The 13,129-nt window shown below is 39.6% G+C and overlaps 1 protein-coding gene across 3 annotated transcripts in view; it reads left to right on the forward strand.

Annotated features, from left to right (window-relative positions):
• Window positions 1-13,129, forward strand: part of TMEM132C (transmembrane protein 132C) — a 180,207-nt gene that overhangs the window by 159,929 nt on the left and 7,149 nt on the right. For all 3 annotated transcript variants that reach the window (XM_052690812.1, XM_052690813.1, XM_052690814.1), the window contains 3 exons: window positions 7,882-8,087; window positions 8,547-8,820; window positions 9,686-9,877. In XM_052690812.1, the coding sequence (XP_052546772.1) occupies window positions 7,882-8,087; window positions 8,547-8,820; window positions 9,686-9,877 (672 nt within the window). The remainder of the gene's footprint in view (window positions 1-7,881; window positions 8,088-8,546; window positions 8,821-9,685; window positions 9,878-13,129) is intronic.

Here is a 13,129-nt window from a genome sequence, read left to right on the forward strand (position 1 = left end):
TCTTTGTAATGAGATTAGATAATGTACAGCCTTTTCCCTAAGAAATGCTCTCTAGCTTTGGGGGTTTTCTAGTTAGTTTTGCTAATCTGGCTGCTGATACTGAAAATGCAGATGCTTCTCAGAGAAGAGAGTCCAAATTGCTTCTAAACTGTGGCCCTGACTTTACAGAGTCCTCTCCTTTTCTTCAGTGCTCCAGGCTCATTCCCTGCATTATTAGTGCGGGTTGCTGGGAATTTTGCCTAAGGGCTGATTGCAGGAATTGAAACCACATTTGGAACATGGCAGCAGCTCACAAGCACAATGCAACGTGAAAGCAGAAGCCATGTTATCCACTGAAAACTGCAGAGTTAATTCTAAGAGTGGCTTTAATCGCCTACTAAAGTGTAATAGCTGCCCTGCTCCCTCATCACTGTTTCCAGAGTGGGGGTGACAAGTCCTCAGTATTTTGCAGAAACAGATTCATTTTATTCTGCTGGGTCATAGGTATAAAGCAACTCTCAGCGTTATTCTTGCTTGCAAGAGGAAAAAAATCAAGCCTTTTGTTTATAGGACAGCCTTATCAGGGTAAAGTCTTCATTGCTGTATTTGTCTTAATGCTCTCCTGATGAGGGCAGTTTTTGGCTTCACTTTCCAAGTCACTGAGCACAGCTCCAGCTGAAGTCAATGGAAACAGGGAGTAGCTCTGGCAAGTTGAGGCACACTAGCAATTAGCAACTCCTGTAATGGATACCTCCTTTATAAAGGCTGCTCTGAGTGTGACAGAGCTGTAAATATCAGGCCAGAGATTGTGGAAGAACTTGTGTTTGAAGCTTTAACTCTTACCAGGTTTAAACTGTCTAGCATGAGAAAATAAGTACTAAGGACCTTGAGACTGCTTCCATTTTCCAGCAGCAGGTTACTGATTACGCAGTTATTCAATCAGGCACTGAAATCCCTGTTATGAAGCAGTTGCCATCAGGTGATGTTAATGTAACATAGACTTTCTTAATCTATAGAACCACAGTCTGAAAACTTCTAAAATTTCTGCAGAAAATGTTGTAAGATTATTGTAGAACAAATTCTACAGCAAGGATACAAATATTTCAAAATCCTGGAAAAATGCCTCAAAATCTAGTTGAATGGTTTATCACTGCCTAGCATTTTCTGTCTGATATTTAAGTGTTAGTATACTTAATGGATAAGTCATTCTGGTGCTTTGTATTTATTAATGGGATGAATGACTTTTTTTCACAAAGCTTAACCTTCAAGTACTTCAATTGCCCTTCTGGTATATAAGAGTGATGATGCTGAGCTGAAATTGTAAGAGAGTTATATCTTTGAAAACTGCTGAGCATCACTGTTCTTTACTAATTATCCTGTAAGTTTTCTCATTGAAATTGAGATTCCTTTAAGAGGTACTGAAAAAAGCTTTTTGCTCATAGAAGTGCTTTCATAAATATTTAAGCATTTATGTAACCTTTGAATACATAGCAACACTTACATTAGTATAACAGAAATGAGCAAATGGGTTTACTCAAAATAACAGATTCTGGACCTTTCCAGCCTCGTGGGAATGATCATCAGAGAAGCCACTACAAAGTTTATTATTTTAAATAAATTTGTTTAAAGACACACACCAATGCTTCTTTGTCTTGTCAAAATTACAGGGTGAGGAGAATGTGAGCCCCAGTCACAGAGAATAGATTGGAAGCAATGTATCACAACACTGGCCTGGCCAGGTCCCTAAGAAGAAAGCCCATCAAGGCCAGACCTGTTCAGAAATAGGATGTCCATTCTTGCTCTGTCTTGTTGACAGACAATGTCCTTCAAGAAACCTGAGATTCTTCGAAACTGCAATATTGGTCGCGTTACACGAAGTATAAAGTATGTTCTTCCAACAATAAAAGCAGATTGAGGTGGAAAAAAAAGCAGGAGTAACCTCTCTGTGAGGTACGGTCTCTTAACAGAAATGCAAGCTTCTTTTTGTCTGTCGTTTTAAAGCTGTGAGTGACAGAAAAGCACTCTGTGTCAGGTGTGGCAGACGTGAAGGACTGCAAGGGCAGTGGCACACAGGCATGCAAGTTTCCTGCTCTTGCAGCCCACACATTATTCTGAGGGCTATTCTGAAGGGAAACAGTTTTTTTGGCATCTTGATGTTATTTCCAGGAGAAGTTGAGAACATCGAATTGTTCACCAGGTGCTGAACCCAGAGTTACGTTGGATTTATGTATTGCTGTCTCAAAGGAAACTTCATTGAGGAGGGCTGAGCAGCCTCACTTTTCAAAAAACAATCTAGGAGGAAAGAACACAACTCTTCACATTTCTAACCCTGACCTGCAGAAGCTTTTGACAAGTCATTTTGGCCTATTTTACTTAAAGTGGCCTCCAGCTGAATATGCGTCCACTTTATGCATGTATCTCAGCAAGGTTCTCATCACCCACAGTCACTGCTCATGCCAGTCACACCTAAAGCTTCTCTCTAAGAATACAAGTTAGTTCTAATCATTTTAGTCTCCCTCTGTATTTACAGAGCAGTAGCCAGCTAACATCCTATGAAGTACTTACCAAGCTGCTTTTCTACTGCATTTGCTTCCCTTTGATTTATCTGACACTTCTGCTTTTTTCATACCTTCAAGTGATGGAAGCCAATCAGTTTGTGAAGCAACTCTACCAAAAGTAGAGTTTAAAATACTTATCCCATGGATATTGAAATATTTATGTCTTTATTTGCAATTAGCCTTTCTAGGTATAGAAGGCTAATGAATACCAGGACTTCTACCATTATCATAACATGATGTTATTTAATTGCAGAATAGGTGAGGTTGAAAGGGATCTCTGAAGGTCACCTTGTCCAGCTCCCCTACTCAAGCAGGTCCACCTAGAATTGCTTTCCCATTTCTCTTCGTTTCTGTTCCATTTAAAAGTTTTGAGAATTTTAAACCTCAGGGTGTTTAGTGAAGGGTAAACCAGAGAGATTTGTTCTTAGAAAACAGATAGATTCTTCACTAATTTGCAGTTTTCATAAACTTAACAGCATTGCCATATTAAAAGCTTCTCTTTTTTGTCCTTCAGGACTGTTCTTCAGGGACCTGTTGCTAAGGATTAATGTCTTTAGAGGTGAAAAATTGCTTGGATGATAAACAAGCTATATGCTAGGCTCACATGGTTGGTACCATTTATTTGTGGATCTTATAGCTGTTATTCTTTCCACTCCTGTGTACAACTGACACAAACCAGAGCAGACAGCGTTTTGAGTTTGCCATCTTTTGAAAGACAGTCCCAGCTTATGTTTGACATGATATTTGTCTTATTTAAACTATCTGCCTCCAGCAGTAATTGGATGAAAATTTCTTAGTAATCTGTAGCAGAAATTAGCCAACAAGGGGGAGATAATCTTTCAGAAGTGTCAGCAGCCCTCTTATAGCTGCAGAGTCCAAGGCAGTACACTATCACACCCCTTATGGTGTGACAGGCAGCTCATGTTGTGATAGCCATCTCGATTCTTGCAATTCTGCAATACAGACCTCACTGTGGGATCAAGACCTTAATCTGAAATAAGTAAGAAAAAGGAAGACCCAGAGGTTTTGCATTTGACTGGTACTAGGAAACCCAATATCTGTTGCAGTTAATTTGTTTGTTACTAGGTGGAAAGGTACATTCACTCCCCAGATCACAAAGTCAGAGTGCCATAGGTAGCTATTCAAGAATGACTCTTCTTTTGATTTCCAGGCAGTAGTTTGCTCTGTCAGCTCAATAAAATGTGATTTGTTGCAGAGTGAATCTGTCCAAGCCATTTGGAAAGACAATGGCCTTTGTAGCAAAGGGACACAAAAATACAATGTCAGAAAAAAAGGAGAAACAAAGTAGAAAGCCCCAGAGAACTGTGCTTAGCCCCATCTTCAGCCATCTAGCTCCTTTATTTTAGTTTTAACCTGGAGAAAGAAGTTAGAAAAATGGAGAAAAGGAGAAAAGTAGCTGAATGCAGCTTAATAATGAAAGAAACTGCTGAAGTAGCACCAGAAATCTCTTTATAATGCAAAACTCTTCGCCGATCTGCTACACAGAAAGGAAAAAACAATCACTTAAAGGTGGTGGCTAAGCAGCCTTTCCCTTCATTATCTCTCACTTCTTCTGTAGCTAAAGATAAAAAGCCATTTCAGACAGAAATTGTCTTCGTAGTCAAAGCATAAATACAACAAGAGAAGAGACACAGATCTCTGCTCAGTCTGCAGCCTTGCATTCTCTGTTAGAGACTTCTTGAAGTACTGTGGGCAGTGCTGGTCACTGTAATGTTTGGTGACCTTCTCAGAAGCACTGCAAAGCCCTGAAGGAAACAGAGACTTTCATCTATCTATCTAAAATACATAAACAAAAATCCCTTTTAAATTAAAAATAATGTGAATTTCTAACATGATCCTGTTTAATTTATTACCCTTTTTAAATCTCCCTTCTACCTTTCTTCTATGATTCCACGGGACAGTGCTTTTGGTTGTCCCCATCATTCTTGTTTTCATCTTTTTTAAACCCCGTGTGTGTAAAGATCAAAATAGTGTCACCAAGGCTGCTTTGAATTGTTCCTAACAAGTTGGCTGTGCTGTTACTTCCATCTGACTGAGTTAGTCTGAGCTAAGTGGACTGATGCAGCACACATAACTCCTGCATTTTTTTGTGACAGGCATCCGCTTTGCAAGTTAGCCTTCGCATTGTGAATTAGATGCTGAGATCCTGTTCCCTTCTCCCTTTCACCCCTGTACAGCATGAGTTGGATAGTCTGTTGCCTTTCTTTGTAAAAAGCAATCAGTGTTACTTCAAGAACAGTGAATACCTGAAGGCACAAAGTTGAAATGCATGCAGTAATACCATATCAAATGTGCTCCTCCTAGACTCTCTCTGTGTTATGCCTGTATAGGAAATAAAGGAACAGAAGGAGCACGTGTAAGGACATTAGTGCTGCTTGTACTTGGTGAAAAGAGTAATGTTTTTTTCAGTGCAAGTCATAAAGACCTGCCACTGTTGCTGATGCATGTCTGGTACTAAATATTAACCTGTAGCAATTTTAAGGGCTGCTTGTTAGCTGCAGCAGCCACTACCTTAGGATGCTATATGTATTTGTTTAGCTATTTGTTTGTTGCGTACCCATGAAGGGATATAGCAGCTTTACAAATACAGACAGAGTTTGGATCTCAGCCCAGGACCATTTAGGACTTGCAGTTTTGCTGCTGTTGTTATTGCATTTTTTCCCTGACAGACACATTTGTTCTGTTACTGACAATGTTGGGCTTTAGATAATATTAAATCATATACCTAGACCAGATCTGGTAGGACTGAAGCTAAATATGTTATCAGGAATCTTGTATTAGCATGTGCATGTGGCTTACTATGTGTATAAATAAGAAGCTTGTTCAACTAACTGCAAAGGCTCATCCAGTTGCCTTTGGGATCAGCTCCATAGAAATGAAGAGGATGGAGCCAGTTTCAGAAGGAGAGTGGCTACTGCTCCAAGCATGATTCAATTAGATCTCACTGACCAGCCTCCCCAAAGACTTCTGCTCAGAGGAAGGTAGAGCTAAGGAAAGAAGAGTCATATCTGAAGCTGCTTTATCAGCTGACCCAGAGATAGAATCTTGTCCTCCAGGAGCGCTATTTCTGATTTGGCTCTAGAAATTGGTCTGCTCTCCAGGTGCTGTGACTTTCTGACTCTTCTGACCAAGGCTCCCTGGGCTGCATTGCTTGCAATAGTGGGAGAAAACAGACAGAAAGAGTTGAACTGACTTTCCTGAGATCATAGAAGAAGAAAGAAATCAGATTCAGTGTCAGCCAGGACTTCCTTGTACTTTCACTGAGGGTGTTGTGCTATTGATATCATTAATTTTTTGTTACTTTGTTTAGATATGAATTCCTTTTCACTTCAGCTATCAAAGAATTAAAAATCTGGTTAAAATAATTCCCAAATTTCTATCAGAGATGGAGAGACATTGTCAGCTGCTGGAAGAAGGGGGTCTGATGCTGCCAAGCATTGATAGTCAGCCACTGGCCACTTGTTTTTGTGCAATGGAGACAGCTGCAGCTGGACAGCAAGCTTGTGCTAGATATCAGCAGCTCAAATCTGGAAGCTGACTGTCCCAGTGTGTGCTAATAGTTGTGCTCTAGGCAGAGATGATGTTGTCAAGGAGTCCAGGCTGGAACTCCTGACATGTAGCCTTCACTTGCCTGTTCTGTAGTAATTTTCATGAGAAACATTTTCCTGATGCTGCTTCTCCCAGGGTGAAGCTGATGCAAAGGCACTGTAGAAAGCCACAGCAGCAAATATAGGACAGGGTTGTGAATCACTCTATTGTAGTATGTATCACATTATACATCTCTGCTGCATAGTACCTGTAGATTAAATTGAGCAGTCATTCTGAAACAGCCTAGTGTGAACAAAGACCGTTTCTGATTACTGTTCAAGTTAACACGTGTAAAAATGGGGCATGCCATTTGTGTTGATACCATCAGACTTTTAAACCTTGGTCTGAGGGAGAAGCCTAGAAAAGCTGGTGGGCCTTCTATTGTAGCTTGTAGAACCGTTTTCAGTCAACAGAGCCCAGCCACAGCATAACCTTCTTAGTAAATGAGTCATAAAAATGTTTGTATTATATTCTCTGAAGTTTCCTTTTGCAATCAATTATTTTACCAGAATGTGGGCAGCGCTTAAACCTGACGAAGGATACAAAGTGGGGTGTATATGTCAAACTGGGAAAAATTCAGCTCCTGTATCTGTGATCACAAAGGACACCCATCTGTTCTAGGAGTGTGAGGATGTGAAAGTTTCCAGTTGGAAATCTTCATTAGAATAAAATGGTGTTGAGTGGAAGTAAAAGGGAGCAGATGATGGTATGTGTTCAGGTGGAGAGACACATTACCACCACTGCCAATATTTGTTATGGGTGTTGAAATATATCTGATGGGATGGGAGCAAGAACAGGAGTGGAAGAAATCTGCTGGGTTCACTGTTAATTTCTGCAGACATGTCAGCTCATTTAATAATATAACAGCTCCCATTGCTAGCCACTTAATATATGATTAATGTACCACAGGATTTCCCCAGACATTTATGACACCTTTAGGAATAGATACGACAATGACTTTATCACGTGAAGTCACTTCATACTATTTGCATCCCTCTTAATGATTTATATATTTGGGAGTGATTTTATCACTGGTACTCAGTAAAGTAATAAATGAGAAAACTCAATGGTCTGTAAATTACAACATTGATTAAAGATGTGATTACTGATATAACTCTTACATGGCTATGATAATACTTGCTTATATTTCAAGACAGTATTTACATGTTAATGGTAAATCTACTGCAGTATTTAGAAATACTTTACAGCTTTAACTAAAATGTAAGCATTTACAAACAGGTAGATAATGTTTATTGCAGAGGGAACGAATAGATTTCTGTTATTCTGCAGTGGCTGAAATCCACTCCAAAGTCAGCTTTGTTTTGAGGACTGAAAGCAGTGTCACTTCCTGCTGAAAATCAAATCTTGTTGGAGTAGGGCTTCGATTTGTTGCTTGCCACCATTGAGACCTGTCATGGTTTCTCAGGTTCCTCTTGGCCAAGCTGTGAAAGAACCACGCTCATTTCAAAATCCACAGCACTGTGAACAGTGCATAGCAAACAGAGGATCAACCACTACTTTCATAACTGGTATCCAGTTTTCAGGCACCTGCAGAGGCAATTAATGTTTGTGTTTATCTGCTCCCATTCTAAAAGGTTGTCATTAGCAAGCAAAAAGAGTGTCTTTTGGGGGGTTTTCTGTTTTGTTTTGTTTTGTTTTGAGCTGTGATGGTTACTCTTAGAGCCTGTGTTGTTTCAACAATTATGTTTTCTTCTTTCTCTCTCCCTCACCTTAGGTTTCTGATAGATGTGATTATGTTTATGTCAATGGCAAAGAAATGAAAGGCAAGGTGAATGTGCTCGTGAACTTCACGTATCAGTATCTGAGCGCTCCTCTGCAAATCACAGTCTGGGTCCCACGCCTGCCTCTTCAGATAGACATTTCGGACACAGAACTGAGCCAAATAAAAGGCTGGCGAGTCCCCGTGGTTTCCAACAAAAGGTGTGTTTGAGATGCTTGAGTTCTTGGGTATTTTTGTGAAATAATAGAGTTGATTTTAACTCAGCAAGAACTGCTGCTTCTGCACCAAAATGCAGCATCTTTCCTTGTGTAACAACAGCACTGGAAGCTTTAGTTTTGCTCTGGACATTTGCAGGTCTAATAAAGGTTTTAAAGTCTGTGGAATTCTTGTGTTTGTGTCTATCATGCTCAACAGAGCATAAAACTTTGTGATAGTAACTGTTGTTCACACATACCAACTTAGATGAAGAAGTGTTGTTGTTCATTTGTGTTGTTCTTTTTAGTGCTGAATAGCCACGAATTAGCAATGATCTTAACACAACAGAAGGGAGGGCTTAATAACTTAAGGGAATCCTCTCCACTAGCACTCCAGTGTTAGTTTGGCTAATTTTCCTGAAAATGATTCTTTACTCTTTTTTTTTTTTTTTTTAAATCAAAAAGACCCACCAGAGACAGTGATGATGAAGATGAAGATGAACGGAAAGGAAGAGGATGCACTCTCCAGTACCAGCATGCCATGGTGCGAGTCCTGACACAGTTTGTAGCTGAGGATTCTAGCCCTTGGGGTCAGCTGAGCTACCTGCTGGGCTCAGATTGGCAGTTTGACATTACAGACCTCGTAATGGATTTTATGAAGCTGGAAGAACCTCACATTGCAAAGCTGCAGGAAGGAAGGATTTTAATCGGACGGGAAGTAGGAATGACAACAATGCAGGTACTGTGCTCTGGGCTGCCACATTCTACCATTCACTTAGAGAATCTATACATGGGCACAAAATACAGTACAGCTTTCCTCTGTCTTGAAACAGGATAATTTCCCATTACATTCCTGTGACCTTCTAGAGTGTCACACACAGTGTTAGTGAGGGGACATTCAACCAAGTTAGTGACAGTGCAAGACATGCTGAATGACCAGGAGTGGGACATGTGGCCTTCAGAGGCATTTAGAAAAGGCAGCAATTGCAGGTTGTGAGAAGTCAGAGTCCTTGTCCTACACAGATGCAGACTATCACCAGTCAACTGATGAGCATCATTTTGACTTTATGACACGAAGACCTTTAGATAATGCCTATTTTCTTTTGACTTAGTTAAACGTTAACTCAGGAAACAAAAATCCAGCCTGGTGAATTAACCCTGAAAGGCCAATAGTGGAAATTGACAATACCATGTCTCAGTTCTTCTCCAGCTGAGGAAACCCAATGCACGAAATCTGAATAAAGCTTTCCTATGAAATGGAGAAAGTGGAGAGGACAATATATATGTGAACAATGCCCTCCAAAGTTCCCATAAAGACAGCAGTATGGCTCTCAAATTTGTTGAAGGGAAGGATATCCTACTACAGGAATTACCAGGCAAAGAAGCAAAGGACAAATCCTAAATGTGTCTAATCTCCCTTAGGAATAACCACTGTACTGAATGTTTTTTCCACACACCATTTGAAATCAGACTGCCTTTTCAGTGCACTCTCCCACTAGGTTTTATGCTTTAGGCTTTGGAGACAAGAAGAACAGTGAACATAAGAGATATTATTTTAAATTATCGGCCCTTCTCTAAATTGATTCTTTTGTGTTTCTCTAAAGGTTTTGTCTCCTCTGTCTGACTCCATCCTGGCAGAGAAGACAGTGACTGTTCTAGATGACAAAGTGACCATAACAGACCTTGGAGTCCAGATGGTGGCTGGGCTTTCACTCTTTCTTCAGCCAAGCGCAGCAAGTAGTCGGGCCATTGTGGCTACAACTGTTGCTCAAGAGCTACTTCATACTCCTAAGCAGGTAGTTCACACCTCAGCTTTTACTGTTGTTGCCTTTTGGAATGGGGACAGTGTTTTATCAATGCAAAGTACATGTGATATTTTAGTATCAAGTGTACAAGTAATCCTAGCTCATGTCTACAGCAATTGCTTTTCTGCAGAATTACTCTGGGTCTGTCTTCTCATTTCTTCCTTTCAGATATGGACTTAATCCACACTAAGAGTTCTGGCTATACTAAAGTTTGCATTATTTACATTTTTAGTACCCTTTCTTTGAATAATGCAACATCTGTTATTTTTGCAACACAGTCTCTGGACAGTGATCTCTGTTTGCTTTATGAGCATGCCCTTGTTTTCCATGCCAGAGAGCAAAGAGCTCTGAGTATCACAACAATTTTATATTTTGAAGAGCTATAAAGTAGAGGCAGAAGAAAGCCAAATACTTTTCTTTTTCCTCCTGGATTCATAGCAGGCTTCCAGTCTCCTCTGTCCTTCTATTTTTCAAATAGATTTTGAGGAGTTCATTATTAGGGTGTCAATATGGTGATTCTTAATTTAAGCCAGCAAATTTCCATCTCTGGAAAAGGAGGCTTCCAAGCAGTCCTCAGTTCCCATGTAGAAAAGAGGGAAAAGGATTAACACCAGACCAAGGCAAACAGTTGTGTTGGAACAGATTAAAAACAGCAGCAGCAGCAAAACATGTATCTGTGTTCATTGCTCAGTTAGCCAATTTGAGGAGTGGGGCTGGGGACCATGCAGTTAACTTTGCCTACATCTACTCCTCTAAGAGAAACTGTATTACATCTCAAATCAACCTTAATGGCCCATTTTTGTGATTATTGCTACCTAATTTTCTGGAACATGAAAATAATTTAGATTGTTTTATAACTTAGTGACAGGAAAATGTCACTAAACTAGGAGGACATGCTGCCCATCTGCTCAATTTACTGTATCCTGTAGAAATAAGAATCTTATCTAATTAACCCATTTATGCCCTTTCTCCAGGGCTTAGAAACCACTTCTGACATGGTGTCTTCAGAGAAAGACCGTAAAAGTAAAAGCTAAATCATGCCTAATCCAATTGCATTAAGTAGACAGAACACCATTTCTATGGCAGCATCATTGGGAGAATCATGGTTTTGATTGCAGATAAAAGAGCTTGTGAATCTGGAAAGTTTGACAGATTTATCATCAATTACTCAGATTTGTAGGCCTGAGTATGCAAAGATACTTATCAAAACACAACGTATTAAGACATACTATACATGACATCATTAGTGTACAATATGGCATCTCATATTGTATTATGGCACGGTAGTATGATATGAAATGACATTCTGTATCACGTCAATTGGCAAGTTATGGAATAACAAAAAAAACAATAATATGTAAACCTGTTTTGTTTTGAAATACTTTTTCCCAGTGTCTGTCTTTTGGAACAAAATTTTAGTGAAATATTCCTGTTGAAGCTGAATTTTCTTGTGGGAAACAGTATCTGTTTCCTCCAAGTGGCACATTTCTGTTACAGAAAAGACTGGGTATATTCCATTCTGAGCAGTATCTTCTGTGTAGTGCTGAGCAGCATGGCAATGCTGCTGTCCCTACTGCCTGAGCCTACAAAGAGCCACACTGATGCAGCTGAGAAACAAAATAGAAGTTAGGATAGCTGAAGTCCCTTTCCTCAGGAATAATTATATATATATCAATATTATTATATGTCAGTGTGTTCTTAGTCAAGTATTTTCCTTAGCTCCGCTTTAGTATCTTCAATGGCCAAGCCTCAACATCTATTAACAAATTTGCTTGGGTGTTTGGTACTCTGGCAGGCACAATACTGTTCCTACCAGATTAAGCAGTACATCTCCATTGTGGAATAGAAAACGCACAGCACTTTACAGTTGTGATATTACAGATCCTTCAATATCATAGGAATGACTTCAGTATTTTATCTGTGACTTTCAGTGAACATAATGACTAGATTATTTCCTTGGTTACACACATCATTTCTGCACAGGTAACACAGCAACCAAAGCACAAGTCCTGAAAAAGTTCACAGTTTTCCCAAACATTTAGCAATTCAAAACAGATAGGCCACTTTTTCCTTCCTTTTACTCTCAGATGCCTGAAATTAGGTGTCTCTACCTATCGTTAGGCAACTAATTACCTGAGGTGACCTTGTGGGATGCTGAGCCCACACCTCCGTTTCTTGAAATCAATGGCTAGTTCTTTAATGCTGAAAATGGACTAATGATTTAGGTGCCTGAAAATAAGTGGAGGTTAACCAAATTTTAAGTAGTAAGTTGAAATATTTTCTCAAAATTTGGAAACTGTAGCTGTGCACAGTATGTTTTTAGTGGCAATCTGCTCAGGTAGGAAAGCTGTTCCATTTGGCTTGCAGACTTGTTCAAATAAACACTGCTATCTTAAAGCCTTCTTCAAAATGTAAATAAAAGAAAATCTTCAGTGGTTAAGTGTTTTCAGATCTGAATGAGCTTCAAGGGCTCTTACATTTCTGCTAGCTCTTCAGGGGAAGCTCAGTCATATCACAGCTTTTTCGTCACTGCAGGGTATGGCATGTAGTGTAATGAACTGGCAGCGGATAAAGTGGAAGAAAGACAAAAGAAAGCCCTTAGTAAATAACTGTATGTATTAAAGCATCTCTCAGCGCTACTAGAAAACTGAAGATATTTTCTATGGAATCAAAAAGAGCAGTGTTAGCACTTTTTAAAGGCCAAGTTCTTCTCCGTGTGTGTAGCTCATGTTGACATCAGTGGCAGGACCCAGCACTATGAGGTCATCTGTAACCTCAGGGAGTGTCCTGCAAGATGTCAGCTTTCCCCCTGATAGGAGGTGAGGGTGCTCAGTGTCACTTGAGCCAGGATGACAAGCTGGAGTTTTTACACATCCCTGCCCTTTGGATTGACACAATAGTGTCCTTTTTTAGCTTGTGTCCTTCATGAAAGCTATTTCTGGGAGTTCACTGACATCTCAGAGTTAAGTAATGGATATTGAGGGTATTTTTATGGTGTGGATTCATTACTTTGTTCTTGCAGTGTAAATTACTTTTAAATTGTGTTTCTATATTCTTTAAACTGATAGAGCAATGAATGTAATGGCACCTTGTATGATAACGGGATTGAGCAGCATGAGAAAGAGAAATGATGTGTTGTTAGATAAGAATCTGAATTCTTCCTTTGCAAATACAAGCAAATTCCCACTGGAAAGGAATTTCAAATTAGCAGACTGGACAAAAAGAAGAGAAAGAAATACACAG

Source organism: Tympanuchus pallidicinctus, unplaced genomic scaffold (assembly GCF_026119805.1).
Source record: "Tympanuchus pallidicinctus isolate F22 unplaced genomic scaffold, pur_lepc_1.0 scaffold28, whole genome shotgun sequence".
Classification (NCBI taxonomy): Eukaryota; Metazoa; Chordata; class Aves; order Galliformes; family Phasianidae; genus Tympanuchus; species Tympanuchus pallidicinctus.